At 38.5% G+C, this 21,217-nt stretch overlaps 1 protein-coding gene across 1 annotated transcript in view; it reads left to right on the top strand.

Annotated features, from left to right (window-relative positions):
• The window catches only part of DPH6 (diphthamine biosynthesis 6), a 180,535-nt gene extending 159,710 nt beyond the window's left edge, over positions 1-20,825 (top strand). Inside the window, exon 14 of the mRNA XM_088529290.1 lies at positions 20,657-20,825. Coding sequence (XP_088385416.1) covers positions 20,657-20,772 — 116 coding nt within the window. The 3' untranslated portion in view covers positions 20,773-20,825. The remainder of the gene's footprint in view (positions 1-20,656) is intronic.
• The last annotated feature ends 392 nt before the right edge of the window (positions 20,826-21,217 follow it).

Consider the following 21,217-nt stretch of genomic DNA (forward strand, 5'->3'; position numbering starts at 1 on the left):
AACCCTTCTTCACCTTTGCTAAAATAATGGATTTGAAGACATGCTGTGGTTCAGCATTTTGTAAAACAACCACTGGTGGTTCTGCCATGATAATTGTTAGTCATACTAGTAGTGTTATGTTTGCAAACTGACAATTCCACATTAACTCGTCTGATAAATGATGTTTGACCAGATTTGAATCTATTCCCTCCTAAAGGCTAAATAGTTCTGCACGTTTGGAATTAATTGTGTCGGCTTCATTAATCTGTTCCATGATCTTAAATCTCCTAGGGGTGTTTTGATCTGGTGTTTGAGGTTACTTTCTTGATCAACCCTGGAGCTTCATCCTATACTTGTGAACTGGAGTTGACTAGTTCACTAGGCTTGACTTAAAGCTGTTTGACTATGATTGTTGTTGCTCGCCTTCTTTATGGATCACAGGTTTTATCTGTTAGCTAAATCTCATAAAAGTCAAGTAATAAGCAGGGAAGAAATAGAATTTATCTAAAATTCACTACAAACTTTTTCTTTTTTTTTTTTTTTTGGCCCTAAAAGCATAATCATGACCTTCTGCTGAAATGGATAAAACCTGCAGCCACAGGGCACCTTTCACACAGATTTCACTGCAAGATTGAAGATAAAATGAAAGGCCAGATAGTTTACAGCTATTCTGTAGGCTGTAGACCAAAAAAAAATATAACTACTGGAGTAAGTTCAAACTGTTAATGATTAAAGAAAGACTGTCATCTTTCTCAGAGTTCTGCCCATGCAGAGATTGTTGAAAATTCATAAAATGCAGCATTAGTGACATTTCCAGGGTAATATACAATCTACTGTAGCAAAGAATTATCTCAAAGTTGAAATTAATAAGCTTTTATTTATCATCACCATTCTAGCAAATCTTGTTGAATTTTTCACTTGATTCCTTGATATTCTTACCATATAGGTAGCAGTATCTCTTAGTTGCAAATTTCATTGTTACTTAAAGATACAGTTCAATGAAATATATATCTATTTATATTGTGGCCACGGAGTGATAGGTGTGATGGGACTATTGAAACTTGGGAATGTGGTTTGGACTTAGCACACACATGTTTACTGTTTAAAAATTATTGATAGCTGTATAGGTTAGCATGAATCACTTTGCTGAGTAAGGAGGAAACTTACCCATAGTTTGCAAATTGATAATTAAAAAGTTTAGATGAAGAACATGGATTGGCCCTGATGGTTAAGTTTGTGACAGAGGCTCTGGCCATTCACTCTCTGTGGTCTGATTTTAGTTGTTGCTTTTCCTCTGTGGCAATGAGATGAGAATTTACTGTGACACAGAAAGCAAGAAAATGAATGGGTAGCAAAATGATGTATTTTGTATCAAACAGGAAGAAGTTATTCTCAGAGTAAACAATGGTTTTAAAAGAGTCTCTTAAATAAAGTACTTTTATTTGCAGACACTAGCATAGAAATGCTGGAAGTGTAGTAGACTGTGTGTAGTGAGGTTATACACCCATGAAATAGTCTCTTGCACAATATATTGATACTGTTTTACAAAATGGTTCATAGAGTCAGTTGCTTTGCTCAGTTAATTATTTCCTTAGGACAGTCCTCCTCCCTGCTATTTCAACTACTTCTCATCTTCGGAGAATTCTGGTTTAGCAGTTAGTTAAAATGGCTCCAGCTGGCTTCCAAAAAGAATATGACTTGCTTTACTTCTCAATAAAGTTTATTCTGAGAGAACTGGTGACCAGGATTTAAGAGAGTTTTTATACATGTGAAAAAGACATTCTGTAACATGAAAAAGAGAAGAATAAGAAAAATTCAGTATAGTCATTTTTTAAATAATATTATTTTCTGAGAAGCTGCTGTCTGCCACCTTTTTCCAAACTTAAAACATTTTAAGAATTACTGAACTTACTCTACACCAAATTATAATGCGCTTTCCAACATATTTCATCTAAAATATGTTGCAGTAATAAGATGTGCCCTGAGAGCTCATAGTAACATTACAGTAACCAGTGGAGCATTATCAGGAGTTGGTGGTATAAGTGTACTGTGTACACCTCTTCTCATTGTCAGATCTTCATATTGAAGCAATAATAGTGAATGAGAAAGTATTATTAAAGTCATACTCCCATTATGCTTCCAAGTATAGACAGAAGATACCAACTTGTATTTTTCCATATCATACAGGATAGAAACATTTAATTCTTACCATATAATATTTCAAAATGAATGCAGAAATTCTTAACTGTCAACATTCAGGCTTTTTTGTTGTTGTTGTTGACTGGTGCTATTCTGCTTGCATATGAGCAACTGACAGTTGCTTTTTCTGACATTCATAAGAAATGAAGAAAAAGTACTGGGCCTTTCTATGAAGTTATCTTGAATCTCTTTTAACAGCAGTGGTTCCTTGAGTTCTCTGGAGGCAGCATAACTGCTTTGCTCTACTCTGGTTGGATGACCTTATTTAGAAGATATTTTTATTGATGTAAAAGATGACAGAGAACTGTCAGAGTCGAAAGCACTAGACCTTTTGATGATTGATGGCTAATCAGTCTTGAACCAAATGAGAGGGAAAAAATGTGAGAAGAAACAAAGACTGTCAACACGGTGGTCCCCTTTCAATCTCTTAATGTAGGTGTCAATGTGAGGTTAATTTCTTTGAGTTCTACAAGCCAATATAGTGTCTTTTATAGAGGTAATTATGGCTGTCTACATTGGAAGGTGGTTCGTGCCAAAAGCCCTTCCTAGCTGTCATCGTGCTCTGCACTGTTCTTCCGTACGGTTCTTACTTGCAGCCCTTCTCTGCAGGCGTCAGGAGGGTTTCTGCCTGCGCCAGCCAGCAGACTCCTAAGCAATTCGTAGGCACGGGTTAGGAGACAACATAAATCTTGAGCTCTTCATTTGTCTTTTTGCTTATGAGTTTTATACTGGGTAGCATAGCAGCATTTTGTATTTCATATAAACCGCGTGTATAAACCACTGCTTAATGTTGCAGTGCTGTTATCAAGAGTTGTAGAGAAAAAGTATTTTCATGAGCCCAGAATGAAGTCAGGCAGTGAAGTAATTTTAAATATAGTAAATGTAAAATTTTAATACATATTTTTTATTAATTTTTAAAATAAAACCTGTATTATATAAGAGAAATAAAATATTTGCTATTTTATCTAGGAAACCTGAAATACTTTTTTTTTTCTGTTTTGCAAAAAATGATAAATTTGTGGATATTTTTTCCTAATGTTAGACCCCAAAAAAGGGATCTTGATGGAATTTATGGTCTCAATCTTTTTTTTTTTTTTTTTCTATCAGGAGAAAATCTATATAATTAAGTAACATTTTCACTAATTTGTGCTGTACTTGCAACACAGAATAGTGATCTTACGTTGTTATCCTTTAACCAAATTAAACCTATCTTTGATAGATAGTGGATGTATGACTGAATTGAGACTATTTGGTAATGGTTTCAGCACCAGATCAAATGGAAGAATCCTTTTCCTCATGCATGGGAAATACTGTAAGATGTTATCAGACATGCGCCAATAAATGACAAGGGAATTTCTAACGAGAGTTCCTGAGGTGAAGGAGAGGATAATTCCCCCTCTATTTACAGTAGAAAGACTGTATGCTTCTATGCTTCTAGATCACTATCATTTTGATAGCACGTTTTAAGATCAGTTTATACCTTTCTTAAGATTTCAGGCCCTGAATCCTGAGATTTTAAGGTCTCAAGTTCCCTTTGATTTCAGCTACTAACTTCAGTCAGAAGTAAAATGCCTTGGGGATTTCACTGGCAAACTGGGCCCAAATTTTCAACTGTTATAGTAGATGTACTTTTCAAAGCAAAGAAACCATGTCATGGTCCTGTGGGAGATTCTTCCTTTATAGGAAAGCTTTGTTGCTTTAGATTCAGGGATTCCTACAGAGTCCGCTTCTTGATCTAAAAGCAGGTGGGAGAATATCTTTAGATGAAAGATGAAAATGTTGCCTTTAGTCATCATTGTAGGCAAAAACTTGTTGGGAATTTACAAGTATACTGAAGGCCAGCTTCACCCATCCTTTTTCTACAGCACACCTCCTTGCGGATCAGTTTCCTTAACTGCAGTGTGTCTTGTTTTCCTAGATGTTGAAGGATTAAGTAGTAGTAATATTTAAACATATTTGAAGCATCAGGTAAATCCTTCAGAGTAAGTAAATAGGGCTTAAAGAATAAATGAGGTCATGGATGAGACACTGCAGAGATGAAACGCATGAATGAAATCAAGCCAGAATTAGGAATCAAATATTGCAGTTCTTACTGAGTTCTTACAAATAGTGTTTGCTTAAAACAAATTAACAAGTTCAATTTAAAATCATCATAATAGAACCTAATACCTATAGAGGGCACAATATGTGAAAGAAGAGCGGTCTCTAAACTAAACAGGTTGTAATAATTCACTGAGAAGTGTCCCCGATCTAGAGGGAAAGTGGTTTTCTGTGTGAATGGCTTTTCTTAAACGCTGTTCTGTTACGTCCTTGTGGGCTACAAGCCAGACTTACTGCTGTCATGCTGCCACTGCGTGCAACCATTTAAAACCATTTATCAGAGCTTTTAGTTGAACCCTGAAATACAAAATGTCGCTAGCTGCTCCATCAAAATCTTCTTCCTAGCTCTTTAATGCTTTAAAAGGTTTCTGTGGTAGTAATCCCATAAATGTAGGGAAAGATATCACTGAGGTAGCCCCTCTTACAAAGGCAGATGAAGGTTTCCTTGGTCACCCTTAGTTAATAATCACATTTGCCAGAGCAGAAACAATATATTAGTCTTAGCGAAATGTGATTCTTCAGGGCTAGAAGCATATAGCTTACCTAACAGTATGTATATTATGTGCTTGCGGCATAACAAATTAGGTTCTATGGGGCTTTCATTTCACTACCTTTGTGTCCACCAAACTGTCCCCACCAGGCCCACCACTGACATGCGTGTCATTCATATCCTTGAGCAGACTGAAATAGCTTCCTTTGTTTTAATTAACCTGACAAAGAAAAGCTTCTTTTGTTTTCAACACTTAAAATTAAGCTTGGCCTAAAGTCTAGATGCAGCCCTGTGGCAATGGTAAATGTACAGACCAATGGCACGATTTTGAGATGCTCTCCAATTTGAGGAGGTAGCAGGAGCGTTCTGCTCTTTGAAGAGTTACATCTTTGGCTTTACAGTTTGTTATGGACATTGGTGATATTTCCACTTGAAACTAATGTTTTGAGACTGGAAAGGCATTCAAGAAGAATTTAAAGGAGGACGGAGTAGCTGGTCATTTCGTGTAAGGGACTATGTGATGAAATTGCCTGCAGTAATAATTTGATTAGCCAGAGGTCCATCTCAGTTCAGTGTTGCTATTGGAGACAGAAGTCGTGCAATTCACAGTTCCCTGGACACTGAGGGTAAGTTAAATTAATCTAACTAACTGCCTATAAGTTAACTCTTTTGTTTCTTAACCTAATGACCTAGGCCTTTGGGGTTGTGAGGCACCCACCTCTGAGGGACTGCCAGAAACAGAGGGAACTTTACATTAGATGTATAGCTTTTAAAAGGTTAAATTAACTGGGAAGAACTCTATCCTAAATTTAAAAAAGAATTGATGAATCAGTGCTGAAACCTAAAGCTGTCACTAGATATCTGCCCTGTTAACTGTTCCACTTCTCATTTCTTTAAGGAAAAACTGATTTAGTAATTTTATTCTACATTTCAGATGGCCATCCCAGTGCCTCTTCCATCTAGCTGCCACATTTCTCAGCCACTCCCTGATGGCAAAATTATATAGAAAAAAAGTATATACCAAGGTACTGAAAATATACCACAATACTATATAAGTATGATGGTGTCTAAATTAATTTTACACTTTACTTTTTGTAGTATATCTGATTATATTTTCCATTTTGCAAGATTAATTAGCATATTTCATTAAAGAGTTACAGAATTCAAGGCCTAAGAAATACACTGGACCTTGACTTAAACATGTTTATACAATGGGTTTGAAGCTATCTAATTGAAATTTAAAAAAAAAAGGGGGGGGGGGAGAAACTACTCATTCAATCTAGTCATTTTTGGTGCATGAGTTATGTTCAGCCTGTAAACTCCTCATTATTCATACACAGAGGGATGTGTTCAGTGATTAAGACCCTAAGGATTTAGTTGATAGAATAATCTGCATTTCTAAAGAAAAAATAAGCAGTATGGTATTTAATTCTTTAAAAGAAAAGTTGTGATGCACGTCAAAGCGTGACACTGACTCTTAGTTTTAAAAATGATATCGTCAATTTGCCTATCCATTGGATGGTTCACTTGGATATCTGCAATATAAAGTCTGGATCTAATAATGGCTAATTATGCAGTTGTTTATCAGCTCATTTGAAACATTTTGAAATTCAGTCTAGCTCAGCAAATTGCTGTGCTTAAGGCATTTTTACATTCTAGGAAATTATAATATCCCCAGAAGGCAAAGAATTAATAATAAAAATCCTTTTTTGTAAAAGATTATCATTGCAGAGCAAATGGAGCAGATCTTCCCTATCTTAGTGCATTTAATATTCTCATTTTTTATATGAAAGTTTGATGGAAAGACTATGTGGGGATCACTGTTTTATTAACTTGTTAAGAGACACATTTACTGAACCAGTGCAGCATATTGATTTCGGTGTCTGCTGTATGGAAAAGCAGTGACGGTAATGGATGGCTGTTAGACATTTTCATTTGGGAAATTCTGTAGACATTTTGCAATCTTGATTTTTCTGCATCAAACTGGCACTAAGGAGTTACTTTTTAAAACTACAAGGATGCTTTCTTGCTTATTACTTAAATTTTTTTTTCACCTTTCAAAATGATTTCTTACTAATATGCCCAATCTTGTTTAACTGTTGGGTCTTTGAAAATAAAAAAAATGCAGAAGCAAAAGCACAATTCATATCATCCCACTGGAAACAGAATTCTGACTGGCAGATTCTAAGCTGATAGGCAATAAGTAGGAAAAAAAAAAGACTACGTACAGCACATTTGTGATCCGGCTTGCAGCCATCTCTGGAGTGGAGAAGGTGAATGTATTTCTTAAAATCCATTGCTCTTCTTATTTTTGTAGTTTTAAAGATGTAAAGGTAAATAATTTGATTAGGCAAGATATTTAATGAGGAGGAAAAAGATATCAAAGTAAACTGAGTTGCACTTTTTTTGCTGTCCATAATACCTATTTTCCAATTACTTTAAAGTATGCTTTTTATTTTGCAGGGAAAAAAAAAAAAAGACAGTCATGACTTTTACAGTTTAATCTAGTTGTCCAATGTTATCTTTATCACCATTATTCATTTTGGCATTGCATGATTAGGGTGTTGGAAAAAAAATCAGATCTCTTAAGAGCGTGCAGGCATCTGTGATCTTTCACCCTCCAAAGTGAGTGATCCATGTAGGCAGGGGTTGAAATCATAGCAACACTGTTCAGAAACTAATTTTGATGTGTCTGCACTCTTATCAGGCTTTTTATTGAATAGGAAATTCTATTTCTCAGCTGGCTGTGTTGATCTCTTAGAAATCACAAGCTGATTTCTACTAGGAAGTCTTAATCACACAGGCAGAGAAAGTAAACAGTGTTTGTGTTAGCAACATTAAGACCATGCAGTTAAGTGATTTAAAGGAATTAATTAGATATTTTATTTTTGCCAAGCCATCACAAATGTCCCATGGAGATTTTTCTTAAGCCTGGCTTCAGAAAATGAAATATTTTATCTCTGTAAGATGTATGATGTGTTCTTGTCTACCAAAAGTCTTGGCACAGAGGGAAGCGTTTACTATGTTGTATTTTGTGCACATTTACAAAAATAGGATTTACAGCAATAGATCATGAAGTATCTGTTCCACGGCTAGCTGTAGTTTTACCCTAAATTTCAAAAATAAGAATGTTTAGTCTAGCTATAGGACTATATATTTACAAATCAGTAAAAAAAAATTACTTCTGCCATAAATTTAGATCAGAATTTAATTTTTGATGTATATTGTCAACAAAGGAATCTTGAAATTAGCAGGCTGTGGTATGCTATGTACCCGTATGTATATCCAGTGAGCTACTTTGTAGATATGGATAAAACCAAAATCATTCATTTTGATGGAGAATTTACTATAGAAAGAGTCTTATTTAGGGATGCTCTGCAATAGCATCTTCTACAAAGGTCCCCCTGAGCGTAAAGCACGTGCAAAATTAAACCAACCAGGCCCCTGTGTACGTGACGAATCCTCCCCGAGAGCAGGGCCGAGGCCTCCCCGCTGCCGCTGGCGGCGCTGGCAGCGACGGCCCCGCTGAGGGGAGCAGCCACCCCGCCTGGGGGAGCGCGTGCCCCTGCACCGGGATCGCGAATCCAGCGCCGCTTTCCAGCTTCAAAATACCAGGGAGTGAGAACTGCACGCGACAAGGTAGCTCCTCCGAGAAATCCTGCCGAGAGCTGCCCTGTGCAAGCGGAGCAGAGGCACCTTCTGGCACGGCCAGAACGTGAAGACTGAATCGCTTTTTTAGTAACCATTAGTTCCCCTTCGCTGTCATGTGTGTTTAATATACTGCATGGCAGAGACTTATGAACAAGTTTTATCAGCTTGCAATAAAAATGTAAGAACTGTTGTATTAAATTATTTAAGTTGTAAACCATTGTGAAAAGCAGAAAAAGTTATACTGACATGGAGCCAGAAAAAATTATTATGGTAAAGTATAAAATACATTGTGATGATTTCTACTGAGTTTTTGCCCAGTTTAGCATATTGTAAATCTTCAATAGGCCCAAAGAGTGAAATTGTGAGTAAGTTTTGCTAAGGGATTTTGACAAGTAGTTTAAGAAAAATGAAGGTAAAATGGGATTTAGAATTTACAAACAAATCAGCAGAAATGTGACTGCAAAGAAAAATACTTAAAAGGTCAAAAAGATGAGAACAGGGACAAAGCTAAGGATTGGTGGATATAAAACTTACTCATTTTCCCTAAGAGAAAGCTAGAATTCTGGAATAATGAACAGCCAAAAATTATATTTTAAGTAGATTATTACTTTAAAACTTTTTTTGCTGTGTTGCTTACAGAAAAGAGAAATGCCAGTAACTTAAAATCAGGCTATAGATCCAAGTAGTGTGTGAAAATGCTACATTTACCCAAACTAGTTGCTAGAATTGCAACACAGGAGAGGACAAGTATATTTAGCATGAGATACTGACGTGACAAGATGTAGTTAGTGCGCCTTTCTTTGCTTCTTTGCTCTTGATAAGTCAAAAATGAAACCGGCCAGGTTATTAATAGACAACAACAAACCTTAAGCACCTTCCTGTTCTACCTTTTCATCCTACCAAATCCTTCAGGGCCTTAATGACCCCATATGCTTTTGCAGCAGGTTGTGGATGAGTTTGCTCTGCCCTCCAGAGTGATGGAGTGAAAACAGAGCTAGGCTGAGCAGGTTTTATGACCTTACTCTCTAGACACATATGCCTCCACAAAAGGCAGAAGGGGAATGAATCTTTCTACCAATGGTGCAATTGAAAAACAACCTTGCAAGTGAAACTTTAAAGAAAGACGGACTCATTCAACTGATGTAGTGTAGAAAATACTGATAAGACTATGACAGTGATGATACTCTGGGAGAATAGTGCCTCTCTCTGAACAGATTTGATAGCTCTCTGTAGCCTGTCCTTTTCACTACCATATTCTGCAATGCAGAGGGTATGATATTCCCTGACAAGTTAAGGCCCATGGCATAAAGTATCAGTGTTGACCAAAGAAAGGGCTGTGTGGCATCTTTGCTTTACTTTAAAACTGTCATCTCTTCTTGGACTGTTTATATCCCTCTAGCAGTACTGCAACATTGTTAAAACCAGATCGCATACCACCGATCACATCTTTTCAGAGGTAGGTACGAGGAGACATCAAAATCACTTTTCTCTGTGCCTTATAGGCTGCCCTTCTGTTTGTGGGAAAGATAAAGGTCACCTTTCCATCACTCACACTTCATATTTCTTAAAAGTGATTAAAGCATCACATCTGTTTTCTTTCTGAGCGTTTTTGGTTTCATTAAGCCCGTGTCTGTTTGAGCTAGCATAGCTGTTAGTGGAGATGTGGCCTAAGGATCCAGTACTAGAAATTCCTTTCCAAAGAGCCGGTGTTCCAACGGGTGAAACGGATGCTGCCAGCTGACTCCTCACCTGTGGGTGATGCTGACCCACCGGCTGGAATCCCCAGCTGTGCCCAGCAGCACCCTGGAGCAGGGGACACATCTGAGCAGCTTTGCCGTGCTTCTCCATACTATGCTGTGCACTGTACCCATATTCCTATAAGCCCAAAAATTTACAAGGCAGCACAATTTGTATAATTATAAAAGGTCTTCCCTAAAAGCTTTTTAAAACAGGTTTTTAGACCCATGTATTTTAGCGATTTTGTCTTTTATTAGATTTGTGTAATAATTTTTTGTCATTGTAGATAGATAGTGGCACAGAGTACATAATTTTTTAAACAATCATAAGACAGTAGCTTGGGTAGCCAATTGGCGTGTACAGTTGTCTATTGTGACATAGACCCTACAGGTAACTGTCAGATATCCATTAGACAACCCCAGCTGTTAACACTGGTGGAGGCTGTCAGAGGCCTCAGAACAGCAAAGCTGTGCGAGCCGAGCCGGTGGGACCCCCGCAGCAGAGCTTTCCTGGGACTGGGATTTTCACTTCCAGACATCCAGAGACAGTCCAGGCAAAGCGACATGTCAGTGTGTGGCCATGGTGCTGGTGGTGCTGTGCCCTCATGAGGACGCTGGGTCAGAATCCCGGGTCAGTTGCTGGACTTTCCACAAATTTTCACAAATCACCTGCAGTTTTAAGTTTTCTGTGCCTATCTGTCCTGCTTTGCCTCTTGCTGCCTTGGGTGTTTTTATGTTGTTCGTAAGCTCTTTGTGGCAGACCTTGTCTGCTGCCTAGTGTTTGTACAGTGCCTGATGAAATGACACATAAGTCTTGCTGAAGACTTTTCTAAGAGATGCTATTAATAACTCTGAATTAGAGGAAAAAATAATTTTCAGCTCACATCAGTATATGGACACATTTCAGGCCTTTTTCTTTCATTTTGCTGTATACTGATACAGTTGCGTAACTCTCCTAGTCCCCTGTTCCCAAATCTGGAACGAACTCGGAGCTCCTGTTACAGGAGCACTAGCAGTGAGGTTTATTCGTCTTCCTGGGAGGCCCTGAGGAGGAACAAAAGATTTTCATCTCCTTTTCTTCCTTGACTGTGGGAAGTAAGAGGGTGCTGGTATCCAAGTGTTTGCTACACAGGATAAAAATCCAATTAATGTAAATCTGCCAGATCGGAAGGAAGTAATTGTGTGGCTATCAGAAGCCTGCAAACTGGCAGGTGGAGCATCAGCAACCTCCAGCGTCAGTATTTCCTGGGTTTTGTCCCGAGTGTAGATATTTGTCTATCCTTCTTTTTTACCTCGCTCCAACTGATTTCACATAAGATGTCAGATACTGTAGTACAGGAATAGCAATGAATTTTTAGTCACTTGTAAACTCATCCTAGGATGAATTCAGTGACCTCATGATGAAAGGCAGTGAATGTCATGACCACCCTTTGTCTTTTGTTCCTGGCAGCTTGGATTAAACTGCTATGAAGTCAGACTTGGATCAATATGAATGACCTGCATCGACCTAATAATGTATTTAATGTGTTCTAGCGCACTTCTATCTGGTTTTGTTGCGGTATGTTGTTTACATTAGTGCAGCAGATTGATTTAAAGTTTCAGAGCTCATTATAACAGTAAACATCTAGAAATAACCTCACTAGTTTGCACATGATACTATATATAAATATGTAATATACTCTGCCAGCTCCTCAGCAGGTGTAAATTAGCATATCTACAACTTACAACGGTTGAGAATGTGGCCTAGCTTATTCCATCAGCATTATTTTAAATAATCACAGCTTAATTTGACATATAGCATGTAACATATGATCTTCTATGTACCCAATTTAAAGATATTTTTCACAAAATCTTTTTAGAAACCTTTTCCATTATATGCAGGCTAAACTCTCCCACTAGTAGATGTATGCAATGTTCACCAGTTATATAAGCATTTCTTCACGGTTAGATGTAGCTCTTTGGATGCACTGAGTCCAACGAGATATTTCTTAAACCCATAGGTTTTTAGAAACTATTTAGCAGAGCTGAATAGACGAATAAATGTGGAAGTTGTACCAAACATATCAGTTGGGGATGTCAAAGCACTTAACAAACATTGTTACAACCGAGTCCATGTGTAACCACTGAAGGACATATTTGCTTCAGTATGTCTCATGACAGCTTCTTAAAAAATATACTTAAGTGAATTTAACACTTGTGAAAGGTGCCAGATTGACAGCCCTGGAGATAAAAGTTCCTGAATTACCAGCAGGCACAGCCGAGCTTCCCACACAGGGCCCCGCCGCGTTCCCAACCTCACCTGGGGGGCAGAGCCGCCAACTGTCCCTGGCTCCCAAACCTGCGCCGGGAGCGCGGGGCGCGAGGCCGGAGCCGCGCCGGGGGAACCGCAGTGCAGCGTTACTGCACAGGTGCTGCTGCAGTTGATCATTTTCACACCAAGCTTCAATTAAACTGAAAAAAATAAATAAATCCAAGAAGTGCACGTTTTTCTGTTGCTGCGCAGGGAAGAAGTGTGCGTGAGCCTCCAGTGCATCCTGCAGCTTTCTGTGTCTACACAGCTACACTCTGGTCACTCCGTAAGCAAGCAAATGCTTACAAATACCGAGAAGCATGTTCTTAGATGCCTCTTGAAATGCTGGTCCATACTGTTTTATATATTTGCAATAATCTGCCACCATTCATGACTCATCCCCACATCGTATCATTGTACTGTGTCCTCCCTGGAGATATTGAGCACAGCTGGCGTACAAACTCAATAACCATCCACCCCTTAAAGAGATGGAGAATTATATGGTTGAAAGATAGTAGAGAGAGCAGATAGGCTTGTGGTCTTTGCACTCTGTCATGGCTTTAGAAAAAACACAAGTTCTTCCCTCAGCAGTTGTACTCGGGAAGTTCAGCCCTCCCTCCTCTTGGAAAATGCATTTAGACCTACCCCAGTGCGAGCACTGGAAGGGTATGTTTAAGTGTTTCTTTATTTAGTGCAGAAGGTTAATGACATTTTCAACAAAAGGGCACATTTATAACCTTGTGTAGGCTGATTCTCAACCTGTATGTAGGACACTGCTAAAAATGGAACAGTTGGAAACACAAAGCAAGGAGTTTTCCTGCTGTGCTGCTCTTTTCTAAACTATAGCCAGTGGCTTGAAAGAATTATTATGGTGCTAAATCTTAATTCTTTCTACTGAGAATTAGCCATAACTAATATGCTGAAGAGCTCAGCAATATTATCTTTAAGAGCTCAACAACATTTGTTTATCTTTAAAAGAGTCACATTTCTTTCCATGACTTGCCACTGATGTGCTTGATAAAATGTCTGATTTGACGGGTGCTGTCTGCTTTGCCAGGTAACATCTGTATATACAGAGAGATGAGGTGGTACATAAATATCTTAAGAAAGACAGTTGAAATTGAAATTTTAAATGATATAAGTACTGGTATGAGAAAATCTCATTTGGTAGTTGTGGTCGCTGGTTTGCTCCCTGCCCTCCTGGTCTGTCTGTCACTCTGCTGTGAGGGCAGGGTAGCTTCCAGAAGGCTCCGCACCAGCCTTCAAACCAAGCTGAAGTTTAGACACTTGGGAGGAAGTTTGGGAGATACTCTTTGAAGATATTCATGAACAGTTAAAATATTTTACCTTAGCCAGCCTCAGTTATTCTCCTTGCAGCAAAATAGAGCTGTAAGGCAGAGTTGGGTAACCGTTTTTGGTTGTTTTCTCTAATCCTTCACAGGTTGGTTCTCTTTAGTTCATTGTTCCATGTTTTGTCTAGCCTAGTCTCAAATATCCGACACAGCTGAGTATAATCCTCCACGGACTCTGTGTCAGCTTTTGTTTTGGGTTGGGTTTTATGTCTCTTTTTGCACAGTACTTGAATTGCATTTTCATTTTTTTCATTTCATTACCAATGGTATTACACTATCAGGTATACACCCAACTTCACTTTGCTATCCATACCCCCAGCTACTCAGAAGTCTCATTTTTCCCAAGCACATTTTTAAGATTTCTGAGCCAGTAGCTGGCCTGTTCCTTACTGTGACAACAGAAGAAAGGCAAAAGGATTCTCTTCCCTCCTATCTGGGCTGAAGGGGAGAAGTGCCATGGACTTTTTCTTATAGAATGACAGTACTCCCCTCCTAGAAAACTACAGAGGAAGGGAATAGATGCTTAGCTGTTTTTTCCAAAATGTAAAGTATACCTTATCACTGAGGACATTGCCTAGAAGCAGAGATTTCCTAATGTTTAGCTCTAAGGATGTGTCTCAGTTCATCAGTTTTAAAATTCTTTGCAGGTGTGAAATGCTATTTTTCATTTTCTTTAAGAAAGAAGAAAGATTAGAAATTAGCAGAGAAGGAAAGGGGAGAAATTCTTTGATGATCTGTGTTGAACAGGCCTTCAGAAGAATAGAAAAGGGCTGGTTCATATCCATCCTCATGTAACTTGAATTACAGGGTTTAGTAAGTAAAAAGGATCATAAGCTAAATCCTGCAGAGTCCAGGAAGCTTTAATTAACACCCACAATGAGTAACTTTTCTGAAATCAGTCTTTAAGCAAACTTTGCTCTGAAAACAAAACAAGGTATCCTGGCAGCTTGATAAAAGAGATGTACTGCCAAGGCTGACAGGCCCGCAATTGAACCTGCACTAAAAATAATGTTTTTGTCTACTAATTTTCTTTCAAATGCTAAAAAATGTATTAGCTATCATGTAAAAAAAACTTGCCTCGTTACTCAGCCAAATGACTCAGCTCTAGAAAAGCAAAGTTCCCGTAATGTTGATACCTTCTCTGATGAGGAGCGAACGCTTCCTTTCTTCCCACCCACTCCCGGCTCAGCAAAGAGGAACAGCAAGAAGCTGGTGAGATGGGCAGGGGACCAGCCACTCTGGGGTTCCCTTTGAGCTGGTCACCCCAGGGTGGATGCCCCTCTCCACTGCCTGCGTGAAGACGTTGCTGGAGCGGCCTTTTCAGGTTAGGGGCAGCTTCCAAAGGAGTCCTCCGCACAAACAGCACTAGCAGTGAAATAGCTTCTCTTTACAACAGCTCTTTTTTTGCTGTCGAAGACTTTGTTTGGTGAGTGTTCTGCCCTGGGAAGTGCTAGCCTGTTGTGTACATATCTGTGCCTACACCTCACAGGATTTTGCCACCAGAAGGCACTGAGTCCTACCAGCCTGGGTGCTGATAAACACATCCCTCCCAGAAGAGGCTGCAGGCTGCAATGTTCTCTGCTGTGAGGGGCAAGGTGAAGGAACGGGCAAACATTGGCATTACTGCTTCAAGTACAGGCTATATTTTCATCTGTTGTGTGCTTACTTGGTAATGACATTTTAATTCTTACAGCTAAAACTAGTTTGACGTGATCAGCAAGAAGACCTTCAATTAGGAGAGAACTGTGCAGTTTAAAAGAGTCCGTAGGTGCAAGACAAATGCATTTTTATTTCTTAAAAACAAACATTGTTACTTATTTACCACACAAAATTAACCATTCACCAAATGTTGATTTTGAAAGATGGGAGAGACTTTGCTCTAGAGAAACTCGAGAAGTCTTTGCTCTACATTGGATTTTCAAAGTTAGGTGGCCTGGAACGTTAATATTTTTTTGCTTTATGTGTTGTAGTTTCAAAGATGAACTTGGCATTATCACAGGCTAAAATTGAGTTTCGCAGCCTTACCCAAATCCCTACTGTTTCCCTTTCTACGGCAAGAAATTTCCCCCACAGGTCCAAGTAGCTAGTTAACTCTTACTCAGAAAAAAATCTGAGACCAAATCATCTCTATCCTGTTGTTATGAATAAATAGTCAAAGGCCGACTGTAAGTTGCTGGAAACCTGAAGGACTAAGGGAAATTATTGCAGTAGCCTGGATGAACAGTCAGGAGTAGTTGGCTTCTGCAGCATGTTCTATCTCCATCCTCCCGTGTTTAATTATTGTCAAATTCAAAAATATAAAGGAGTATTTCCCACCCGATAAAAAAAAAATCAAAACTGGCATCAAATTTTAAAATTTTAGAAGAATTTATAAAAGCATGGGATAACCTCTCTTTGGCGAGTTTTCCCTGGGCCTGATAGGTGCTTAGCCTTTTTCAATCTCTAACTACTGTACTTAGTTTCAGAGTGGAAGCACTACTCTTTTCAAAAGCTTGCTTCAGTTATTCCTATAGGTAGAGCAATATTGACTCAGTCTCTACAGGAAAATGGCCAACATGACTGACTTTGGACAATATAATTAAGAATAAAGGATTTTATGAAAAGACAAAGTAGGGCTATGTATGACGTCTACATTTTTTTCATTTAAAATCTTAAATGTTACAATCAAAGTTATAAGAAAAAAAAATAACAAAATCATCTTTATATTGCAAAGAGTATATTTTTATTTAGTAGATTTGTTCTTGTACTTAATATAAAATGATGTAGCTAAATGTCAGTTTTTAAAACAGAATCAGTACAATTCACTCACTCCATTTCAGTTAATACCTTCCTGTAAAAAATAAGAACCTAATCTAGTAAAATTTGAAAGAAATCCTGAACTGATTTCTCTGGCACATTAGCCTCATAAGAGGCAGTAAAAACACATACTTGTTTAAAAGCATTTTCCTGCCTATTGCTATAAGCCACAGAGACAGCCAGTTGGATATTTAAGAAAAGGGCAGGAGGTCTCCAGTTCCTAATGTTTCACTTTTTCACTGCACTGCCTGATCGTTTAAGGAAGATGCTTGTTCCAGACAGTTTTAATTAAACTATGCTGTGAAACTGTATATAGATCAATGGAAATGATCCATAACAACAGGCTAATCATGTATTTAACAGTGTTCAGTCCCGTTCAATCACCTTCTACCATATCTGTGGCTTCACATTCATGTGGCAGGGCCTTGAATGTGTACGTGTATTTTTTAATCCATTCCATTAGTGGCCATATGCTTTGGCTTCAAGGGAGACAAGAACTGTCTGCAATCTGCCAGGGATTTAGGGACATCAATAATTTGTGAATAGTCATGTTGGTCCTGGTCGAAGGGTTAAGTGCTCTGCACACCAGGGGCACATCTTTGGGGACTGGGACTCTGAGTCAACTGTTAGGAACCAGATCCCCTGTGACGCATCTTTTCCAGGAACACGCTGCATGTCACATCCGTGCAGCTGAAGCAGTGGGGAGCTTTATTAGCTCAGGGATTAAAAGACCTTCGCTAAGAGATACAACAATATCTTTTGGTTAAAAAATGAAGGAACGATAGTAGTTGTAATATCAAAATGTTTTTTTTTTTTTATGTACTAGGCTAAATATGATCTTTCTTTTTGTTACCATTTTCCTTTTCACTATGATTATTAGATTACTCTCCACCTGCAAATAGCCAGTGGAACAGGGTATGTCAGCAATAACAAGGGCCTGATTTTGCCAGCATGCAGGTGTGTTGTGTGGCCTCACACAGGTACGGAGACCCTACTGAAGTCAGTGAAAACCTAGGTGTAATAAACGTTTCCTTAATCATTTTCAGTGACCCTGTAAGAGCTTCCAGGACATTGTTCTATCTACTAAGCATGAAAAGCACCATTAGGAATAATAGCTTCTGATTTTAAATTGTGACCTGTTCTATGGAAGGACTCTCAGGTCAGTGTGAAGGATCGCTGTACTATTGATCTCATTATTACCATGTTCTGAAAAGGGAATGGCAGGAATAAATAATATTGCCAGAAGTTTTAGTGAGAGAGGGAAAGGCTTTTAGTAGTTTTCGTTCATTCTAGGCTGCCATTCTCTTCATCTCCACATGCTTCCCTCTGCTGTGCCAAGCTAAAGAGAATAAAATCATAGCAGTGGAGATGGACACTGCATATACAACCTATGCCACGTGCCTACGAAACCTCTCTGGCGGGGAGCAGAGCTCTCCATCCTACCTCTCCACCCTATGAAGCTTCCCTGCTTTCGGCAAATTTCAGATAGTAATAATAATTAATGCTGACAGACATGAGAAATGAAAGCACACCCCAAACAGACTGCTTGTTTGCGGCGCACTACTCAGCTCTTTGTGTTTGTGCTTTAAGGAATATTCTGTATGAGGGCACATTAAATGATTTTAAGAGTGGTCCCAATCCCATGTGACTCCTGTTAAGGTCCGTCCAGGAAGCAATCTCACTGTGCCCCCACCTCCGTCCTTTGCACGTCGGATCAGATGGAAGATCAACTCTTAGAGTATTTGTATTTGGAATCTTAACCATATTTAAACAAAGAAATACTTCAAAAAAATCCTACTGCTGACTCAGACTCTTGTTTATCTAAAAACATAATTTGCAGAAGCAAAAAAAAATGTTATATCTTTATTAGTGTCACATAGTCAAACATGGGCAATTAGCAGTGGAGGGCTAACTCACATTTTATTTATAAAAGGTAAAGGATATGGCTGTCAATTTTTGCACTGTATCAGCTGTGATTACACAGTCTGACACAGATTTACTAATTGTGCATTGTCTTCTGTGATATCTTGGAGTGCAATTTTAGTTTTCTAGATAATCTGGTCTGTGAATGAGCAGTCTCTTCTCCGCAAGTTCTAAAATGTATAAAGATGTAGATCTAAAGCAGAATGTTTTCATATAAAGCTATTTGATTTACATGTATAATAAAACATTTAGAGGTGTATGCCCCAGATTTCCATCCATATTTCAGTTACATTTGTAGGCTTTGCTGTGGCAGTTTGTACTTGCAGTTGGAAAGGTGGTGGTCTTCTACAAAGGGGGCTCTTTCTGCCTGTCAGGTCTAGCAAGGAATGCTCAGATGTAAAGATTTATGGCCATTTTGCCCATCTCAAAAAGCAAAAGAATGCAGTTTAATTTCCAGATAGCCTTATTTTCAAATTTTCCTTTGAAAATAATGCCTGGTTTTATTATTATGATTTAGCACCGTTTCATAGCTCTTAAGTCTGTGAAAAAGTTAAAGATAGAGATTTTCACAGTTTCTAATAGAAAATGGAATGCAGTTTTAATTGGGTGTAATTGGTGGTTTTTGAGGTGAAATGGTCTTACCCACTTCCACCTACTGCCTTCTGAGCCAGCATAACTGTGAAATTCCCTGAAACCAAAGCTGAGAGTGAAAATATTAGCTGAGGCTTCGTTAGTCACTGCTGAATATCCGAGCTGCATAGACAGGGTTGCTTATTACCCAGAACATGAAGTCCTCTGACCTCGGAGGTGACTATTGATCTTAGGCTCACCTCTGTCTGTTCTCATCCCTCACGTCAGTGATGTTAATACAAAACAGCAGAATTTCAGGAGACTGCTACTGTCTTTGCAATGTTTCATAGGTAACATTTCCATTCCTACATGAATTCCTGCTCCTGCTGGGGAGTAACAACAGAACAGTGCTAGCCTCTGTAAATACAATAGCAAATTTCCTCTTTTATCTATACGAGATAACACTTTGCCTGAACTGCATATTCACAGTTTCACAGGCAGGGAGGGAAAAAAAAATCTTTGACACTTTTCAAGTTCTGCCCTCTTTACACCCGCTCTAGCCAAGAATGCTTAGTGTTATAAAGCATTGCTATCATCACAGAAGCTACAGACAGAAATAACTTATCAAAACCAAAATCACGCAGCCCATTTCCCATCATTAGGAAAGTCTCTTTTGCAGGATTATTTGGAGACCTTTCTTCAGTCTTCTCTAAACAGTTTCTTTGTGAATTTCCAGCATGTCCATTGGGATTGTGACATGTCCAGGAATATTTTGGTGCTCATTTTAAATTTTCAGTTCTTTAGTTTTCTTCCATTATTCTCCCAGTTAGATCTTCTCCACTACCAATTCTCTTCCCATAATGGACTTGAAATTTGTAAACTTCTGTCTTATAATAGCCCCTTTAGAGCCATCAATGACTACACTGCATGTATTTTGTAGCTTGATTCTCTTTGTAAATCTAGATCTGCAGTCATGTACGTTGCTGTCCCTGGACTCCCTCCATTGTATCTTCAATGCAGCATGTTTCCCCTGATTGCAAATAGAAATCATGTTCACAATGTTTTTTTAAAATATCCCATTTTAACTTTGGTACATTGATGTATCTCAGTGAGACCTGAGCACAGGTTTTCACTTGTAGACAGTTATGTGCAGCTAAAGCATCCAAATACCAAAGATTACAAAGAACTGAATTTCAACTGGTATTTATTATCCTTACTAAGGATCAATACCAGGTGTATCAGCAGCATTAATCCTTATCTATCTTTGCTACCTGCCTTCCATCTTTACAGACAGTTTGTGTTTCTGTGGTAAGAAATGGGCCACTCACTCAAGGGTGAGCAACGTGCTCTTAAAGAGCAACATGTGAAGTTGGTCCCAGGTTGGCTGGTTAGGAGGTAGGAGCTGGTGCTGATTCCTTCTGTATAAACTAATAATAATAATACTAATATAAATTACTTGTGACTCCATACTACTTTTCAAAAACATACTTGGAGATGGCACAATTGTCACCGAGAAAATGACATTCAGTGAGGCAAAGGGGATTCATGAATTGTTTTGTTTCTATTTCAGGACTGCAAGAATATCTTGAACAACATTTGGGCAAGAAGACGCCAGCTCTGATTTTAGTACCTGTGGTGGATTTACCTGGAAATGAAGTCATGCATATAACATCCTGGCTGAGCTAACAGTTTAAAAGAAATAAATTACGATCAAAACACAAATTCCATCCAGCAGAGGGCAAAGAAAATAATTGATCATGGCTGTGCTTTATGTTAGCATTAAGCAACATTGTTGGAATTAAGCAAAGTCGTTTTTAGCTTGTTAATGATGCCTCATAATATGTGACCAAGTCAACCTTGTATGAATAAAGGTGTTTTTAATATTATGCTTTTTTCTCCCTTATTTTTAGATGCTTTATGGTAATATCAGGTGTCCTTGGGAGATGGCAATTGCTCTGATCCCATCGGGTTTCTGTTTGATGTATTTAGGTCTGGTGACGTTAATCTTTTGATCTTCTGATCAAAACTTCTGTAACTTCTGATCTTTCGGATGGAGGTGAAATCTTTGGCTCCGATACTGTTTTAAAGACTTGTTTGCTCTCACCTTGATAGTGAATTTTCTGGCTTCAGA

Source organism: Tinamus guttatus, unplaced genomic scaffold, assembly GCF_059628265.1.
Source record: "Tinamus guttatus ecotype Peru unplaced genomic scaffold, ASM5962826v1 Tinamus_guttatus_pri_ptg000327l, whole genome shotgun sequence".
Lineage (NCBI taxonomy): Eukaryota > Metazoa > Chordata > Aves > Tinamiformes > Tinamidae > Tinamus > Tinamus guttatus.